The 21,324-nt window shown below is 35.9% G+C and overlaps 1 protein-coding gene across 2 annotated transcripts in view; it reads right to left on the reverse strand.

Moving 5' to 3' along the window:
- ATRNL1 (attractin-like 1) overlaps positions 1 to 21,324 on the reverse strand; it is a 779,810-nt gene that overhangs the window by 736,046 nt on the left and 22,440 nt on the right. For both annotated transcript variants that reach the window (XM_010859292.1, XM_010859293.1), the window contains exons 6-8: positions 15,231 to 15,405; positions 12,116 to 12,203; positions 8,166 to 8,421 (exon numbers count right to left, since the gene is read on the reverse strand). In XM_010859292.1, coding sequence (XP_010857594.1) covers positions 8,166 to 8,421; positions 12,116 to 12,203; positions 15,231 to 15,405 — 519 coding nt within the window. The remainder of the gene's footprint in view (positions 1 to 8,165; positions 8,422 to 12,115; positions 12,204 to 15,230; positions 15,406 to 21,324) is intronic.

Below are 21,324 nucleotides of genomic sequence, written 5' to 3' on the forward strand. Positions count from 1 at the left end.
TATGTTATCTGCACACATTTTAATATAAATCAAGCCACACTCGATGAAACAAATCCTCGGCTAAAGAATCGATTGACTTTATAGAGACAGCCCACAGAACTGAAACAGTATGTGCTGAGTTAAAGCCTGGACAACTAAGCTCCATCACCACTGGCACATGCCTTACTAACAGACCCTTTAATGGTGGCCTTCTCACACCTGCATCACTTCTCAAATCCCTTAAGAGTGACACCGGCACTTTCAAGTGAAGTAAAATTCACTTGAATTCTTGTTTCATGGTCTGCTTCTGTGAAAACCCAGTTTTTAAAAGCATCCTACATTTCCTGCCGCTAAATTTCTTTGCTCTTCTTCACAAGCAAATTTCCTTGAAAGAGCTGGCTTTGCCCACTATCAGACTCCACTCCTCTCACTTGGTCTTAAATCCAATCCAGCCAGGCTTTTAACCCCAACACTACACCAAAACTGCTCTTGTCAAGATCACCAAAGATCTGCAAAGTGCTAAATTTACTGGTCAGGCCTTAGTAATTATTCTACTTGACCCATCAGCAGAGCAGCATGTGGCACAGTTGATAACTCTTCTGTTTAATAATCTTCCATCACTTAGCGTCTAGTTCACTGTACTCTTTCTTGCTTATTTCCTTCTTCTCCCTTACCTCTTATTACTGGAACAACCTAAGGTCAGTCCTTTCTATCTATACCCACCGCCTTAGTGATCTGATCCAGTCTCATAGTTTTAAATGCCATTCAAATGCCAAGAGCTCTTAAATTTACATATCCAGCCCAGATCTCTCTCTAGAACTCCAGATCCAAACAGCCAACTGCCTACTTGACGATTTCACTTTAACGTCTACCATATCTCACATAAAACGTGTCCAAACTGAACTCCTGACCTTCAAACCACCTTCACCTCAAACCTGCTTCAGAGACTTCTACATGTCAGTCAATGGCAACTTCACGTTTCCAGTGGCTCATGCCAAAAACTCTGGAATCATTCTTGACTCGTCATTTTTCCTCAGACTCTACATCCAAACTCTAAAAATTACTACCTTGTAATACATCATATGGGGCTACCCTGGTGGTTCAGTGGTTAAAAAACCTGCCTGCCAACTGCAGAAGATGTAAGAGACGCGGTTCAATCCCTGGGTCAGGAAGACCCCCTGGAGAAGGAAATGGCAACCCATTCTAGTATTCTTGTCTGGGAAATTCCATGGACTGAGGAGCCTGGTGGGCTACAGTCCATGGGGTCGCAAAAGAGTTGGACATGACTTAGCAACTAAACAACAACAAAAAAGTCATATATAAGCATACCTATTATGTTTATTTTTTACTGTCTGTATCTTCCTGTTAGAAATAAGTTCTATAAAGAAAAGGAAAAACACCTGATGTATCCTTGCTGAGAAGCCTTACTGCATATCTGTGGAACCAAAACTGAGCTTCAATAAGCTACAAAGCTGACACAATATTTGAAGGCGGTCTGGCAGAACAGATACTCTAAAACTCATAAATACCAATGACTGTACCTCAGACTTTTAACTACAGTCTCACGAACTAAAAAATATTCTGCAGTATCTCAGATATTTTTCAAAGGTCAATGTACAATGTTCAAATTAAGATAATTAGAGGTAAGGTAACCAGATAGTTCCTTTGTTCTAAATCATATTACAAAAATCTCAGAGAAGATACATAGTACTAATCACAGAGCCAGAGATACTTCAGAATTATCTGCAATATTATTAGAAATTGAGTAAGTAGTCACTTGGAATATGCTAATTGAAAGTTTTTGGTCTTTTTAAAAAATTTCTACATAATGGTTAAGACCAATATCCTTTGAGTATATTTCAGAGTAAAGTTTTACCTAGTAAAATGTCCTGTTGACGTGGATGACTATGCTATAACTTCAGCTTTCTTTTCAGCTACCCTCACTGCAATGCTGGCTGAAGACATAGCCCCTATTTAATTTTTTTAAAAAACACTTTTTTCTTAGTTATCTAGAAGCTTTAAAAAAGTAAGGATAATCAAAGTAAATCCAATCTACATTTGGGTAGTTAATGCCATTAAAAATAGCCAAGAAAAGAGAGCCTAAGTCATATCACAGTGTAGGAATTACCACTAAGAACAAAGGAGAAATGTTTTTAACTCTGCCTATGGCACCCCACTCCAGTACTCTTGCCTGGAAAATCCCATGGACGGAGGAGCCTGGTAGGCTGCAGTCCATGGGGCCGCTAAGAGTCGTACACGACTGAGTGACTTTAACTTTTCACTTTCATGCATTGGAGAGGGAAATGGCAGCCCACTCCAGTGTTCTTGCCTGGAGAATCCCAGGGACAGGGGAGCCTGGTGGGCTGCCGTCTATGGGGTCACACAGAGTCAGACATGACTGAGGTGACTTAGCAGCAGCAGCATAGAGGCTTCCCTAGTGGCTCAGACGGTAAAGCGTCTGTCCGCAATGCAGGAGACCCAGATTCGATCCCTGGGTTGGGAAGATCCCTGGAGAAGGAAATGGCAGCGCACTCCAGTATTCTTGCCTAGAAAATCCCATGGACCCGGAGCCTGGTAGGCTTCTGTCCATGGGGTCCTGAAGAGTCAGACGTGACTGAGCAACTTCACTTTCACTTTCATAGAGATAAGCATTCACTTATAACTAAGATAATTATCTCATTACTTATGTTCAGAGCAGCCTTACTTACCTTTGTATCATTACCTGAAGTAGAACTTGTCTATGGTATACACAACTTAGCTATTCTGACGGTCTTTAAACTATATACACATATTGTTTTGTATTCTTTTCTAAGCACTTTTAAAAGTGGAAGTACTTACAGATTATTTTTTTGACATCACATCCTTTAACAATAAGCTACAAATTCAAAATGCTTTAGGAGTAAAGTAATATTAATATGATAATTTTATTATTAAGGTATAATTTTAGAAAACTTGAATTTTACTTTGTACCTAAGTAATTTACAGAATTTTGAAACTACTCATAATTCACTTACTATCCTTATAAAACTCATAAATCATGTATTCTTCCCATTTCTATCTTATACTACATTCATAAAGGTGCCTGACAAATAATACAAATAATAGGACAAAAATCAAACCAAAAATTTATCCTTTTGATAAATTTACTCATTGACAGAAATAATATTCTGATTATAGGATAAGCCAAATAAAAACCCCTCAATACTTTTAAATTTACCAGAACTACAACTGGCATCCTATAATCAAATTATTTCAAATAAAAACAAATAACAATCTATGTTAACATTTGAGATTAGAACAAATTAGTTGTGCCTTCCTAACTTCTCTGGAAGTATAGCCACCACCATGTCTCAGGCCTATCCTTCAATAAAGGGAAATATGTAAAAAGTAAGATGCATTTTGTGAATTGTAAACTATATTCAGATGGCAGATGGGGTAGGGAAGGCACGTACCAATCAGGTGGCCTACAGAATTTGGTTTTAATAGCCAATACTACAGGTAAACTCACCCTGGAGAAGGAAATGGCAACACACTCCAGTATTCTTGCCTGTGAAATCCCATAGACAGAGGAGCCTGGTAGGCTATAGCCCATGGGGTCACAGAAAGTCAGACACGACTGAGCGACTCACACACACACAGGTAAACTCATGCAGTTATTGCATCACAGAACTTCTATATAAAGCCAGGATCCCTAAAGGGCTTAACTATTAATGAAAGGTGAGTTTTTAAAATCTGTTCTGCAGAGGCAAACAGAAAAAAAAAAAATCTATTTCAGTTCGGGCTCTACACAGAAGGAAAAACTAGTTTGGTTATAGACTAGACATCATGTCACTTTGGGGCATAAATTTATCCTGCAAACAAATTCCAGGAAAAAAAAAAAAAAACCCACAGGCCAAAACTTTAACTTCCTTTGGACCTGGGTTGCTAGGCCCCTAGAAGTCCACACACACTCTCTCTAGAGAAGGGGTAGACAAGCTAAGACCCAAGGCTAAGTCTAGAACAAAGCCTCGCCCATCTGTTGATGTTTATGGATCCTTTCATGTTGTAACAGCAGAGTTGATTGGTTTTGACAAAGACCATATGGGCCACAAAGCTTAAAATGGTTACTATCTGTCCCTTTATGGAAAAGATTGTGACCCCTTGTATTAAATACTTATAATAATGTCACATGTGTTCAAAACAAAACAATATTAATTAAATTAGTAGAAAACAGCAGCCTGTAAACTGGAGGTTGACCAAAGAGTAAAAGTCCTGGTTAACAGTCAACTTAATTAAGTATTCATCTTAAAACTTCAAAAGTCATCACATATGGTTCAAATTCAAAAGCATGATGACAGTTTAATCCTGAATCTTCCTGTTCTCCCCAAGACATACAAAATAAGGAAAACATGGAGTGGGGGAAGTGAAAGAAAAAGAAAATTAAATTTCCAGAGAAACTAGGAATGAAAATAAACTCAACAACTCCAAATCAGATGTGAATGTGCAAAAAGCCAATGAAACTAAGAGAACCAGGTAGAGAAACCTGCAAGAATGCAGAAAGGAAGACAAGGAACAAGAAACATGGGAGAAGCCTAATGGCAGATCTCAAAAATTACCGCTCTCATTCTCACAAAAAAATGGGCTCCACGCTCCCTAAACATGAGAAGAGCCATAACTAAAAAAGACAAACAAAACACAGAAAATGTAGAAAAACCAGATGGGATCACAAGGCAAAATCCAACTTTCTCTTGTATACAAGAGATACATTTAAAGTGATTCTTAATGGTTAACAATAAAGGAATGGGCAAAAATACACCAAGAAAAGACCAACTTGCCATCCCCCAAAATTCAAGAGCCATAATATTAATAATAGACAAGGTAGAAATCAGGTCAGAAAACAATAAATAAACAAAGCACCTTATGTACTATTAAAAGACACAATTCACAATAAAGATTTAGTAGTTATGAATATCCATGATAGGAAATTCTACAAAGCATAAATTCAAGAATATATAAGAAGATAAAAGCAAAAATAAACTAGTATTTTTATACTTTCATTAACTTTCAGAGCATGATAGATCAAGTTAATCAAAAAATCATAAGTAAGGAAGAGAAGACCCAACCAGAAGGAGCAGTAAAGTAGATTTTAGACAGATTTTTTTTCCTTGGGCTCCAGAATAACTGAATGGTGACTACAGCCATGAAATTAAAAGATGCTTGCTACTTGGAAGAAAAGTTCTGACAAACCTAGACAGCATATTCAAAAGCAAAGACATCACTTTGCCAACAAAGGTATGTACAGTCAAAGTTATGGTTTTCCTAGTAGTCATGTATGGATGTGAGAGTTGGACCATCAAGAAGGCTGAGTGCTGAATTGATGCTTTTGAACTGTGGAGCTGGAGAAGACTCTTGAGAGCCCTTTGGACTGCAAGGAGATCGAACCAGTTAATCCTAAAGGAAATCAATCCTGAATATTCATTGGAAGGACTTAAGCTGAGGCCGAAGTTCTAAAACTTTGGCTACCTGATGCGAAGAGCCAATTCATTAGAAAAGACCATGATGCTGGCAAAGATTGAAGGCAGGAGGAGGAGACGATAGAGGATGAGATGGTTGGAAGGCATCATTCACTCAATGGACATGAGTTTGAGCAAAACTCTGGGAGATAATGAAAGACAAGGGAGCCTAGTGTGCTGCAGTCCATGGGGCTGCGAAGAGTCGGACATGACCGAGTGACTGAACAACGAAAACAACCTACGCGTATCTTGATATAATAGGATTCACCTCCTTTTCAACTCTCCATGGAACAATTATGAAAACTGGGTTCCAAAGAAAATGTGAATAAATTACAAAAAGGAGAAATAATCCCCAAAATATTCCCTGAACACTATAATAAAAACAAAAATTAAAAAGCAACTTTTTTTACACAGAAAATCTGTAACTCTTGCTTAAACAACTCTGGGGCCCATTTGAAAAATGAGAATGACTCACCCACATCTGCTTCATTGCGGGCATGAGTGTTTATGACAATAATGCACATACACAGGCTTATTTAATGTAGCATTTCTTATTAACCATTACATCCAAAATGTTCCTCTCACCAGAAGTCTCTTTCAGTTCAGTTCAGTTCAGTTGCTCAGTCGTGTCCGACTCTTTGCGACCCCATGAATCGCAGCACACCAGGCCTCCCTGTCCATCACCAACTCCCAGAGTTCACTCAGACTCACGTCCATCGAGTCAGTGATGCCATCCAGCCATCTCATCCTCTGTCGTCCCCTTCTCCTCCTGTCCCCAATCCCTCCCAGCATCAGAGTCTTTTCCAATGAGTCAACTCTTCGGATGAGGCAGCCAAAGTATTAGAGTTTAAGTCTCTTTAGAGTTCCTCTATTTTCTCAGTAAAATAAGAAGTAAAGTCATCAACTGAGAGTAATGATGAGGCGTAAACTGTTACAAGTTTTAAGGGAGTGGAAAATATATGAAACAGCCATCTTGGAGAGCTGTAAGAGACAGTGGTGATTATGAACTTAAAACTTGGTAAGTGAGAAGTAAACAGACAAAAGAGGGCGCGGAGAGACTGAAAACTTGACAGGAGGCTCAGTGGACTATTGAGGTAAGGATGAAGAACTACCACTCTGGATCCTCTTCAGAAGTAAGCTGGAAACATCATTAGCACTTGAAGACTAAGATATCTGAAGTGGAAATTACAGGATTCATTGCAGGTACACAGAGTCAAGGGTACCACAGGATGGAAGACAAGATCTTTGGAAGAGAGATCAAAAAAGTTGAGAGGCCAGAAGTATTTAATTGGATGTTAATATACCTGACTAACATCTGCGGGACACAGATAGTGAGCCAGAAGCTATATTCTTCCAGGAATTAAGCACAGTGACCAAAGGAACAACAGAGGAGTGTAAGAAGAGGTAACAGGTGGTACAGTCTGATGCCATAAGATTCAAAGCTGAGTGATTTCAGGGAGGATGCAGCAAAATCAGGAAATGGCAATAAGAAGTAAAGAGGATACATACACCAATTCTAGCCCAGCTGCACTTTGAGATGAAAAAGAAGAGATCACTTAAAAGGACTGCAGGAGAAATAGTGGAGTATTCAGGAGGGAGTCCTTTCCTGCACATGCAAGCTCTCCTGTTGCTGCTAATGCTGCTGCTGCTGCGAAGTCGCTTCAGTCGTGTCCGACTCCGTGAGACCCCAGAGATGGCAGCCCACCAGGCTCCCCCGTCCCTGGGATTCTCCAGGCAAGAACACTGGAGTGGGTTGCCATTTCCTTCTCCAATGCATGAAAGTGAAAAGTGAAAGTGAAGTCACTCAGTCATGTCAGACTCTTCGCAACCCCATGGACCACCGCCTACCAGGCTCCTCCGCCCATGGGATTTTCCAGGCAAGTTGCTGCTAATAGTGATCTGCAAATGAGTCTTCTCACTGAGACTGCACAAGGACTCTAAATAATTGAATACAGTTATCTATACACAAAAGGGCCAAAACTTGAGTTCATAATTCTGGCTAGAACTAGAAATGAAGTATGTTCTTGAATCTAAATAGCAACCACAGTATATACATATTTGTAGACAAATTAAGAAAAAAAAAGCTTACAACTATTTGAAAATGTCATAAAGAATTCAAAGAAATAAAGTACCAAGAAAATAAATTAGAATATTTAAGAGTATAGTAGAGAAAGTCATATATGATTGTCCCAGTCACCTTCACACATCAGATATCATCTTTCATAGAAGCCAAAATACGATTCTTGCGAAGCTTACTTCAGAAGAGTAATACATACACAGAGATACTGCAAAAAGATTATGAGCAAAATCCTGAAAAATGAAAAATCCTGAAGTCATGGAATGCATAGTAAAGATAAATGGGTTAATTTTAGCTCTCAATTCATAAGTAAAATCCAAAGAAATAGCACCATCTATTGGAACCTCTCATACTTAAAAATACACATTCTCAATCCTTAGAAAATGTGTCTATACTGTAACATTTCCACACATTTAGCTAAGAAGATAAATATTATAGGGTAATATCTAACACAAAATTTAAAAGTTTATATTAAAAAAATACTAATTCTTGGCTTGTAATTCTAATTTCAAATAACTAATCATTTTGATAAATCCAAATCAATATTTTATTAGATAAAAATATTCTCAACCAATAAAAAAAAAAAAGAGTATAGCTATATGTTCAAAATAACTCACAGATATGGTATTCCTGAATGCTGCTGGTATAACCATATATTGCAGAATATCCAAATATTATGATCATGACAACATCTCTACTATCCAGCTCCATAATGTGTGCAGAGTGTCCCTCCACAGCGTACTGCTGGCCGTGTCCAAGCACGGTGGGCGTTTTTGTGCTCCACGACTGACTGTGTATGTTAAACACCCACAATTCATCTGTGACGTTGCCATCACTTGTTTCAATTCTGCCTCCATACATAAAGATGTTTTCCTGTAAATTAAAAAACATATGTTAATACACCAAATATTTCTATCTTATCAAGATACATGAATTAAAGACTATGTTTAAACATTAAATTTTAGCAACTGCTCACAACATGCATAAGACATAGTTCTTATGTGCAAAAAGTCAAATGGGAACACATGAGCAATGATGATTAAGTCTTTTACTTACAAGATGGGGGGAAAGCCACACTTCAAAAAGTTACTTTAAGGTGCTCTAATTAAAAATTCTATGGTTGATTAAGCATCGTAGTTGTTAAGTCCCTGGTTGTTATATTTGAATTCTACCATCTATTTGTACTGCTCTGTGCAGTACAGACATTCACCGTTTTCATCAAGCATTGTTCACCAGAAAAATAGACACATTTCTGTATATTATGTGGGGTACATTTTTATTACCACTTCTCATGGCTATGAGCAGATACTTTACAGCACTTATAAATTATAAAAATCATACGGCATTAAATCATATGTGATTGAAGTGAATGATATATAAATCATTATTATTTCAATAACCTAGAAAGAGAAAAGAATTTCTTCAACCTAATAAAGAGCACCTAAGAAAAACACAAAGTTAATATTGTATTTAACGATAAAAGGCTGGATGTTTCACCAAGGTCAGTTATAAAGATGCCTGCTTTTTGCCACTTATATTCAACACTGTACTCAAGATTTTTAGCCTGAGCAAATATGCAAAAACTGAATAAAGGCATTCAGATTGGAAAATAAGAGTAAAATATTTCTGTTTGTAGGTTATAGGAATTTGTATATACAGAATCCTAAGAAATAAAAAAGAATTAGAGTTATTGACTTCAGCAACACTGCAGAATAGAAAATCAATGTACAAAAAAATCAATTTATATTTCTATACACATTCAGTGAACAATCCAAAAATGAAACTTAAGTAAACAATTCAATTTACAAAGCAGCAAAAAGAATAAAATAACTAGGAATAATTTAACAAAAGAAACTCCAAATTTATACTTCAAAAGCTACAAATAATTGTTGAAAGATCTAAATTAATACAAAGACATCTTGTGTTCCTGGATCAGAAGACTTAATATTGTTAAGATTGCAGTACTCTCCAAACTGATCTACAAATTCAATGCAATCTCAGTTAAAATTCCAGATTTGTAGAAGCTGACAAGTTGATTCCAAAAATCATATAGAATTGCAATAGATCCAGAATATTTAAACAACCTTGAAAAAGAAAAATAAAATTGGAGGGTTAACACTTTTCAACATTAAAACTTTCTACAAAGCAAAAGTAATCAAGATAGCAAGCTACTGGAAAAAATAAACACATAAATCGACATAACTGAGAGTCCAGAAAAAAATCCATATCCTACGGCTAACTGATATTTGACAAAAGTGCCAAGACCATTTGACGAGGAAAGAATAGTCTCTTCAACAAATGATGCTAGGAAAAGAAAGATAGTTACATGCAGAAGGGTGAACCTAATCCTTACTGCACAGAACATACAAAACAACTCAAAATGGATCAAAGACCTAAAAGTAAAAGCCAAAAAGCTATAAAACATTTAGAGAAGATACAAGCTAAATATGCATGACCTTGGATTTGACAACATATTCTTAGATATGACACCAAAATCACAAGCAACAAAAGAAAAAGTATATATACTGGATTTCATCAAAGTTAAAAACTTCTGTGCTTCAAAAGACACCACCGAGAAAGTAAAAGCTCACAGAATGGGAAGAAATATTTGCAAATCACGTATCTAATAAGGGACCTGTATCTAGAATAGATAAAGAACTGACATCTCAATAATTTTAAAATGGGGAAAGAACTTAAACAGACATTTCAAAGAAAATACAAATACCCCAAAAAAAATCACATGACTACTAACATTGTTAGTCAACAGTGAAAGGCAAATCAAACATAAAATACCACTTATATCCATTAGGATGGCTATAATCAAAAAGGCAGTAACTAGTGTTGGCAAAAATATGTAGACATTGGAACCCTCATACAAAACTGGAAATGATACCAAAAGCACAGGCAAAAAAAGAAAAAAAAACAGATAAACTGGACTATTTCAAAATTAATACCTGCCCATTAAAGGACACTATCAACAAAGTAAAAAGACAGCCCACAGAATGACAGAAAATATATGCAAATCATATATCCAGTTAGGAGATAAAATCCAGAATATATAAAGAACTCCTACAACTCAACACCAAAAAAAGAGCAAAACTTAAAAACGGGCAAAACACTTTTGATATATGTTTCTTCAGAGAAAGCATACAAATAGCCAATAAGCACTTGAAAAGATGTTCAACATCATAAATCATTAGGGAAATACAAATCAAAATTACATGAGATACTGCTTTACACTCATTAGGAATGTTATTATTTAAAAATAAGAAAGAAAGAAAAATAGAAAATAGTAAGTATTAACAAGGATATGGAGGAATTGGAAACCTTGTGCACTGTTGGTAGGAATATAAAATGGTCAGAGTTTCAGTTTTGCAAGATGAAAAGAGGTGTGGAAATAATGGAAATGACTGTGCAACCATTTTAATGTATAACAATTTGAATTAAGTACTGCCACTAGATGGACTGTATTGTTAAAAATAGGTAAGATGGTAAACTTTGTTATGTTTATTTTATCAAAATTTTTTAAGTGATTGATCTGATGACAAGGTATAAAGTCATGGACAAAAACTCAATCTTCTTTTCTCCCCATGTTCAATGGAGGATAGCATGTTCAATGGAGGAAAACAGTATGGCAGTTCTTCAAAAAAAAAATTAAAAATAGAATTACCAATAAATCTAGGAACTCCCCTTCTGACTATCTATCCAAAAGAACAGAAATCAGGGACTTGAACAGATAGTTGTATACTCATGCTCATAGTAGCATTATTGATACTAGCCAGAAAGGGGAAAGCAACCCAAGTATATACTGATGGATGAATGGATAAACAAAATGGATACAGTGGAATATTATTCAGCCTTTAAAAAAAGAAGGAAATTCTGACACATGCTACAAGACAGATGTATCTTGAGGACATTGTGAAATAAGTGCCAAGTGAAGTGCCAAATTTCACTGCCAAGTAAAATAAGCCAGTCATTATATAAGCCAGTCATTTATTAATCATTAAATACTGTGTGATTCCACTCACATAAGGTACCTAGAATAGTCAAACTCAGAGAGACAGAAAGCAGAAGGGTGGTTTGCCAGGGGCTGGGAAAGGGGGGAAATGTGGAGTTACTGTATGGGTACAGTTTCAGTTTCGGAAGATGAAAAAAAGTCTGGAAATAATGGAAATGCCAATAATGGAATAATGGAAATTATGAATGGAAATGACATTCATGATTTGAATGCACTTAATGCCACTAGATAGACTGTATTGTTAAAAATGGGAAAAATGGTAAACTTTTGGTATGTGTACTTTATCAAAATTTTTTAAGTGATTGATCTGATGACAAGGTATAAAGTCATGAACAAAAAGTCAATCTTTTCTCCCCATGTTCAATGAAGGAGAGCATTAAAATCTATTTTTTTACTAAAATAGTATAAAAAATCTATGACATTTCAAGTTATTGTGATTCATCTTATCTCTTATTTTCATTAAGTATTTGAAATAAATCTGAGATTTAGTATTTTTTTCTCTAAGGCTAATTAAAAAAAAAAGATCAAAATTTAAAGCAGGATCCATACCTGATACAAAGCAAGAGAATGCCCATATCTCTGGAGAGGTCCCCTTGATACAGCTCCTACATTCCATATACTGCTTTCTAAATTGTAACTAAAAACAAGAAGAAAATAAATATAATTTCATAAGCTAAGATTCATTTTAGGTTTTTTAATTTGCATATGCTTTCTCTGTATTTAAATATTCATTAAATTCAAAAACAATTACAAATAAACTCATAATTTCATATACCATATTAGAAATTTTTAATAAAGACTCATTCAACATATACCTACTCTAAATTAGGATTCAATCATCTAAATATGTAATATGCATTAACTTGACTAGGCTATTTATTACTGGAATTATTCTGTTCAGCTTAATCATTTGAACCAGTTGATTAACCTAAACAACAGTGAGCTCTTCTACACTTTTAAAGTCATATGGGCCTGTTTGTCGCCTCTTGAAATCTCCAAGCAGCATCTACCTTACGGCTTTTGTCTGGCTCTTTTCTCTGCCTCCAGACAACTGCACCACTAATGTCTGACCTCCTTCAAGTCTGCTCAGTTCTCATCTTTCCCATGAAGCCTACTTTAACCACTGCGTTTATAACTGCAACTCCCTCCTCTTCAGCAGTCCTAATTTGCTTACCGCTGCTATCTATTTTGCTATCTACCTGTATCTATCTGTGTATATATGTGCATATACATAATACATTTTGTTGCTGTTGTTCAGTGGGTAAGTCATGTCCAACTCTTTGCAACCCCATGGACTGTAGCCCGCCAGGCTCCTCTGTTCATGGGATTTCCCAGGCAAGAATACTGGAATGAGTTGCCATGCCCTTCTCCAGGGGATTTTCCTGACCCAGGGATCAAACCCGAGTCTCCTGCTTGCCAGGCAGATTCTTTACGACTGAGCCACTTGGGAAGTCCTGTATACTTGTTATCACATTAGTTACTTTTTTCTTCTAATTGTCTATCTTTCCTCACTAACTTCACAAAGATAGGATATTCATCATATCCACTGATATATCCCAAGCTGTTATTGTTCAGTCACTAAGTTATGCTTGACAATTTTGCAACCCTGTGGACTATAGCCTACAAGGCTCCTCTGTCCATGGGATTTCCCAGGCAAAAATACTGGAGTAGACTGCCATTTCCTTCTCTAGGGAATCTTCATGACCCAGGGATTGAACCCACATCTCCTGAATTGCACATGGATTCTTTACCACTGAGCCACCTGAGATGTTCTATATCATAAGAACTAAGCACATAATGTGTTCAAAACGATTTGCTATGCCCATGATTACAAGTTAATTTTCACTAATGTCAATGAATAAATATTCTGTAAAATACTCTCTAATAGACACTAATACAGAACTTTTATATCATTTACTGAATAATTTGTCTTAAATGTAACATGTACACCTCAATTAAATTCTATTATAGAAGATTAATCAACTTATTACTGACACCATCACTTCTAAAAAGCTTTTTAAACATCCTTACCTACAACTAAACTGCCTTCAGAATAATGAAAAAACATTTTCTAACCTGTGAAAACAGCAACAAAGTTACTTCTAATCTTATACCTCTAGTTTACTACAAAACTAAATAAACACTGTAACCAAAAGAAACAGGTTTCAAACAAAAACAAACAATCTATCTGGTTCAAATAGAAAATATATGTTTAGGAGAATATCAGTAAAATTCATTACTTAATTTAAAATGTGCTATTTAACTTGTACAGAATACAAACTTTTAAGATGTCCAAGTTTCCTTGACAACTATACTGTCTTCACAACTCTACTTTGCAAATGCCACAATTTAATCCAAACTTCCACTCTGTTTTCACAAACTTTTTGTTTTCATGAATCATAGCTAATTTCCTTTTCTTTTCCACATTTAAATCTCAGTTCCTCAAGTTCTTTGCATATCTTAATAATCCTACCAATTCTCTTTCAGTTCTTTCTACTATGTTTTATTTTTCATTTATTGTTACAGGATATTGAAGGATATTGCTATCCTTCATTTATTAAAATGTTTACTCAAAATTCTTCCTTCCTCTCTCCAGAATTTATTTTACACGGTAATTTCAGTCATACTCAATCATAGTTTTAAATCAATCTCCTCTTATATACAGAATTTTTTAATCCCCCAAATTAATAGGGCTAATATATTCAGAAATTAGGGTTTATAGATACAGAATGCCCAGCTAAATCTGAATTTCAAATAAACCACAAATTTTTTGGTATAAGTATGACCCATGCAACACTCAAGACAAAACTGAAAAATAAAATTACAAAAGGCCTACTCTTACTAAAAAAGTATTCACTGTTGATCTGAAATTCAAATATAACTGGGTGTCCTATATATTTATCTGCTAAACACAGCAACCCTTTTGGGGCATACACCATATGGTACACCGCCCAAGGTCATTTCCGACTGCTTGATGCCCAAGTTACACCAGTTATTACATATTATGAATGTGACCCCTGAAAACAACACTGATAATCAAATCATTTTTATTTCCTCTTTCATTTTGTTATTGAATAGTTCATAAAATACAATCAACAGCTGAAAAAAATCAGATAAAGCTGGCATTCATGCAACTCTCCTTATCATCCAATCATGCAAGGGACAATCTCCATTAAGTCCACAGTAAATCAATAACCTATTTTACAACACTGGTACCGCTCTACCAATAAAAGTTTGCAAAGTAAATGCAGAGAAAAAGTTTAGGTAAATTAAAATTTGAGGGGGGAAAAAACTGAAATTATTTTTATGTAAGTAATTATACTTCATTCTGAAAAAATAAAAGGTGACCAGGATTCATAAAGGCCAATATAGGCCTGGCCTGGCCTTATTTAAAGCTAATACTTTCTTATTCAGAATTTAATAAAAGCACTGTAGAAAGTTAAAGAAATATCTACAAAGAACAAACATATATGCATAGTGACAAATAACTTTTGGATATACTGAGTTTATACATTCTCAAATCAGTCCCATGCGGAAAACAGATACTATTACAAAGACAACCATTCATGAATCAGCATAGCAATAAGACATTTAGGATAGTCTTCATTATCCAAAAATACCCAGCTTAAAAAATAGATTGTAAAAATATGGGAAAAAAACTTACTTCAAGACCATTTGAAAAGAACTGTAGTTAAAAGTATATCCACCAATCACCCACATAAATTTCCCATGTAAAACAGCTTTATGGGAAGCCCGACCTACAGAAGGACTGAAGGGTTTAACATTTGGCAGAATCCAGTAAGACTCGGTAGAAGGAACGTTCAAAGAACAATCAGGACCTATGTAAAAGAAAATCAAACAATGCAATGCATTAAACAAAGACCTTAGACTACAGAAATAGAATATATGGGTTAAGGGAATTTAAGAATTCAATGCTCATCATATTAATAAATATACTGTACATAATAAATAGTCTGAAATATAACTTACAGGAAAAACTCTAACAGCAAATGTAATGCTTACAGGAGGAAAAAAAAATCATATACTCAAATTAGGCTTGAATATGTTCAAATACATATCACGATTTGAAAGAACCCTTTAAATAATATAAATTTCAGATTTATTTTAGTATGCTAATATTGTATTTGAATATTAGAAAGGAAAATGGAAAACAATGTACTCAAACCCCAGTTCAGTCACTGAAAGTGTGACCTTGGGTAAGTCTGTTTACCTCTGCCACCATCAAGCCTTCATCTATAAAACAGAAATACCTCCTAAGGGTTATTATAAATATTTAAGTTTTTTTAAAGAAGAGTGGAAATTAAAGCATTTGTAAATTGTAGCACTTTCTGTTTACAACTGTATTAAAGAAACACAAAAATAAAAATTACATTTTTTCTTAGCAGCATTCTTATTGAACAACCAAAATTGGCATTGGTAGAGAGGCTTACTGTTCATAAACTGAAAAAATTATTATGCATAATTTAAAAAAACTATTAATGAGTAGAGGATAACTTAAATACTACAAGTTGAAAACATTGTCTTTTCCTATCCACATTCACTATGTTGCTCATAAGTCTTGGTTCATCATCTGTAAAATGTAGCCAACTAGGCTAGATCAGTGTTTCTCAAACTTGGAAGGAATGCTCCTAATGGAAATATATTTATTTTCATCAAATTTAAGGGCTCATAAACTATTTTAACTCTAATGAAACTAATAGAAATATATTATGTTCTAAGTTCTTTTATAAATATAAAACTAACATAAGCTTATAAATTATGTTCATAAAAAAGCTTATAAAATCAGTAAAATTAATATTTGCTTAACATGATGGATGATGTTGTTCTGCTCAAAGTAATTCATTAGACTCCTGTTGGAAATGATATTAATGCTATAGCACCTTTTTTACACAACTTTAAGATACCTGTATTATTTTGACAAAATAATTCTCACGGCACTTTTCCTTCATCTACCATTTACAAACCTTTCTAATTTATAAAATAGACCCTAACATCATTTGACCTCCACGGATCACAAAAGTATCAGTACATTTTATTATTTTTTTAGCCTATAATATAAGAATACTATTTGGTCCTAACTCAACAGTCAACACAAATGCTGGCACTGCAATCAAGCAGCATTTTTACACAATTATGAAAGTAATGATTTCTTATCAAAAAATGTTTTAGATCATCACTGAATCACAAAATTTTAAAACATCCCAACAGACCCTAATTTCAGAAATATTAACCTTTACAGTTTTTATTTGCTTATTTATTCACTCACCCATGCATTCATTCATTCATCTTCAAAGTCCTTTTCAAGGTTTACATTCTATGAGTCTGTATTTTTCAGGTAAAAATTAGATAGATCACCTCTTTGATAACAAAAAAATCTTTTAAATCAGATACAGAAAAGTTTATCATTTCTAGGTGAAAAGTCAGTGAACTACAGCTTAGTAACCAAAGAAATTAAAGGAACATGTTCATTTTTTTTTAAGTTAAAATTACAATTCTAAACCACTGAGACCTCTTTTAACTCAGGTTGGCAAAAAACAGTCCATGAGTAAAATCCAACCCAGTACATGTTTTTGTAAATGAAGTTTTGTAAGAACACAGTATGCTCACTCAGTTAAGTATTACTGAAGGCTGCGTTTGCCATACTCGGCAGAGTTGAGCAGTTTCAAGAGAGACCATACAATTCACAAAGCCAAAAATACTTCCTATATGGTAGTTACAGAAAAATTTGCCAACCTCTAATTTAACTGAAAAGAAATAAGATCATATGGGCATTATACATAAGTGGTATACCTACTGCTCTGAATGCTAAATGCTGTTTTCTTTAAAAGAAAAATGTAGATTTAAGTCAAGAATAATAAACCAAAATTATAAACTGTTAATAATAGGTTAATCTGGGTAAAGGGCATTTGTATATTCTTTGTACAATCCCTGTTCTTGCAATTTTTCTATAAATTTGAAACTCTTTCTAAATAAAAAGTTAAAAACAAGTCTGCTGCCTAAAGGCACAGAGTTGGAAACAGTCAAATAATACATAGTTTTGCCTGGCAGAGGTTGATAGAGAATAATGGCATGTAAACTTCTTAAGATTTCAAATCAATAATCATGTATGAAGTCCACACTAAAACAAAACAGTTCAGAGCAAGCTTGTGGTAGGCTAAATAATGAGCCCCAAAGATAAAGCAGGTCCTAATCACTAGAATCTATGACTCTTACCTTATCTGGCAAAAGGGACTCTGTAAACATAATTAAGTTAAAGACCTTGAGCTGGGGAGTTATCTTAGACGAACCAAGTGGGCTCTTCATGTAATCACACACGCCTTTCTAAGAGAGATTTGACTACAGAAGGAGAAATCACCAGGACCACTGAAGCAAGATGCTGTGCTCCATGCTTCGGAGATGGAAGAAGGGGAAAAAGCCAAGGAAAGCAGGCATTGCAACTCTACTGCTAGAAAAGTCAAGGATGCAGATTCTTTCTTAAGAGACTTCAGAAGGAGTGTGGCCCTGCCAACACCTTACCTTGACTTTGGCTCAGTGAAACCGGTTCAGACCTTTAAGTATGTGTTAAGACACCAAAGTGACAGTGAAAGTTCCTCAGTCATGTCCGACTCTCTGCGATTCCATGGACTGTCCATGGAATTCTCCAGGCCAGAACACTGGAGTGGGTAGCCTTTCCCTTCTCCAGGGTGTTTTCCCAACCCAGGGATCAAACCCAGGTCTCCTGCATTGCAGGCAGATTCTTTAGCTGAGCCACAAGGGAAGCCCAAAAACACTGGAGTGGGTAGCCAATCCCTTCTCCAGGGGATCTTCCCGACGCAGGAATGGAGCCGGGGTCTCCTGCATTGCAGGGGAATTCTTTACCAACTGAGCTATCAGGGAAGCCCCCGTTAAGACAAGTTTGTGGTAATGTGTGACAGCAATTGTAGGAAACTAATGCTAATAACTGAACTGACTGAACGTTAATAACTAAAATTTTTGATTTAACTTACTTAAGATAAATATTGTTATTTAGTACAAGAAATCAGACTTTAGAGATTTTAAAAACTTTACTGTGCAATCTGAAATATCTACTTTTCTATGCAAAACAGCAACTTTTTCCTGTCTTTGTTACTACCATATTTTCTGTAACTTCTAGCAGTGATTAGAAGGAATGGTCAACAGCCAAACTCTACAGATTGTCATTATTTTACTCTAAATTAATACATTTATATACAGAATGAAAGATATATGAATATGACTTAAAATTTTAAGGAAGATTAGATGTCTTAATTTGTAGTTTTCTGTACTCTACAACTAAAATGATTAAGAGAGTAAATTTATATACTGAATGTCAGTTTAAAACACAAATAACTATAAAGAATGAATTATACACAAAAAGGCTCCATCACCCATTAAATATCATTTAAGGCCATCCAAGACTCCATTTCATAAAAATACATCCATGAAAAATCCACTACTCTATTATCTGGACACTTATGGAATATCTCTGCATAATTCTCTCTGCATAATTCTCCCTGTATAACTTTCATCAATCAATATGGGAATTTCCTCAAGGTAAGTAGATTACAGCTCTCTTGAAAAAGATGTACTAAACTAGTTCAAGTTACAGTGTGTTTCATAAATATTTAATATGCTACCTTTTCCACGGGTTAATTCAAAGAGCACAAATGAATTTCTAATGATGTAACTTTTGGCACTAGTGACAGGCTGCTGCTGCTGCTAAGTCGCTTCAGTCGTGTCCAACTCTGTGCGACCCCATAGACGGCAGCCCACCAGGCTCCCCCGTCCCTGGGATTCTCTAGGAAAGAACACTGGAGTGGGTTGCCATTTCCTTCTCCAATGCATGAAAGTGAAAAGTGAACGTGAAGTCGCTCAGTCGTGTCCGACTCTTAGCGACCCCATGGACTGCAGCCTACCAGGCTCCTCCGTCCATGGGATTTTCCAGGCAAGAGTACTGGAGTGGGGTGCCATTGAGAGACAAATTTTTGAGGCTATTCTATAACCCAAAGTAGAATTATACTCTGATCCCTCTCAAATTTATATCTCTATCCTTACAATCTCTCTTGAATTCTAGACTCAAAATTAAACTACCTACATATATTGTCACCCTGCTTATTTAACTTATATGCAGAGTACATCATGCAAAATGCCAGGCTGGATGAAGCACAAGCTGGAATCAAGATTGCTGGGAGAAATATTAATAACCTCGGATAAGCAGATGACAGCACCCTTATGGCAGAAAGCGAAAAAAACTAAAGAGCCTCTTGATGAAAGTAAAAGGGGAGAGTGAAAACACTGGCTTAAAACTCAACATTCAGAAAACTAAGATCATGGAATCCGGTCCCATCACTTCATAGCAAACAGATGGGGAAACAACGGCAACAGTGACAGACTTTATTTTGAGGGCTCCAAAATCACTGCAGATGGTGACTGCAGCCATGAAATTAAAAGACTCTTGCTCCTTGGAAGAAAAGCTATGACCAACCTAGACAGCATATTAAAAAGCAGAGACAATACTTTACCAACAAAGGTCGGTCTAGTCAAAGCTAAGGTTTTTCCAGTAGTCAAGAATGGATGTGAGAGTTGGGCTATAAAGAAAGCTGAGCACCAAAGAATTGATGCTATTGAACTGGGGTGTTGGAGAAGACTCTTGGAGTCCCCTTAAACTACAAGGAGATCCAACCAGTTCATCCTAAAGGAATCAGTCCTGAATATGTATTAGAAGGACTGATGCTGAAGCTGAAACTCCAATACTTTGGCCACCTGATGCAAAGAACCGACTCACTGGAAAAAAACCCTGATGCTGGGAAAGATTGAAGGCAGGAGGAGAAAGGGATGACAGAGGATGAGATGGTTGGATGGCATCACTGATGAGATGGACATGAGTTTGAGTAGGCTCTGGGAGTTGGTGATGGACAGGAAAGCCTGGCGTGCAGCAGTCCTTGGGGTCGCCAAGAGTCGGACACGACTGACTGAGCTGAACTGAACTGACATGACATTTCTACTGGGATGTCTCATAATCATCTCAAACTTAATATGTCCAAACCTAAAATCTTGATGCCCCCCTCCCAAATCTGTTCCTTCACCTGTGTTTACCATCTCAGTAAACAGTACTCTCATTCACCCAGCTGTTCAGGACAAAGATCTTAGAGCTACTGAGTTCTCTTTTTCTCCCATATCCATATCCAACAAATCCTGGACTGACATTCATTAGGTATGTAGGAATGCAGCCTTTCCAACTGTTAAAATCTGGAAATACTTCACTGATACAGTAGATGCTGCAGGTTACCAGGTCTTCCCCTTCCAAGTTACGCTGGCCCCTCTGCAATAATCCAGACTCTTCACAAAAGACAACTAAAGAGGTAATTACCTTACACAGCATGGCTTATCCAGGATCCTGTTGATTGGCTGGTGTCTCAGTGTCTGAACTTTACCAATTATAAACATTTTTAAATTCAATCATCTCTACCAGTCTCTTCACACAGATCCTTTCCTTTACAACTAACATCCTTGTCCAAGCCACCATCCATCTCACCCTGATTACTGAAATAGTCTCCAAACTGGTCTTCTTATTTCTATTCTTCTTCTCTACCTATCACATTCAACTCTCCACAATGCAACCAGAATGATTAAAAATATAAATCTACTCATCAATTCCCTCAAAATCTTTCAATGATTTGCTATCACGCTAAAAATAAAAATCCTAAAGATGGCCTACGACTCCTACATGACTGGCCTCA

This window comes from Bison bison, unplaced genomic scaffold (assembly GCF_000754665.1).
Source record: "Bison bison bison isolate TAMUID 2011002044 unplaced genomic scaffold, Bison_UMD1.0 scf7180017864456, whole genome shotgun sequence".
Taxonomy (NCBI): Eukaryota; Metazoa; Chordata; class Mammalia; order Artiodactyla; family Bovidae; genus Bison; species Bison bison.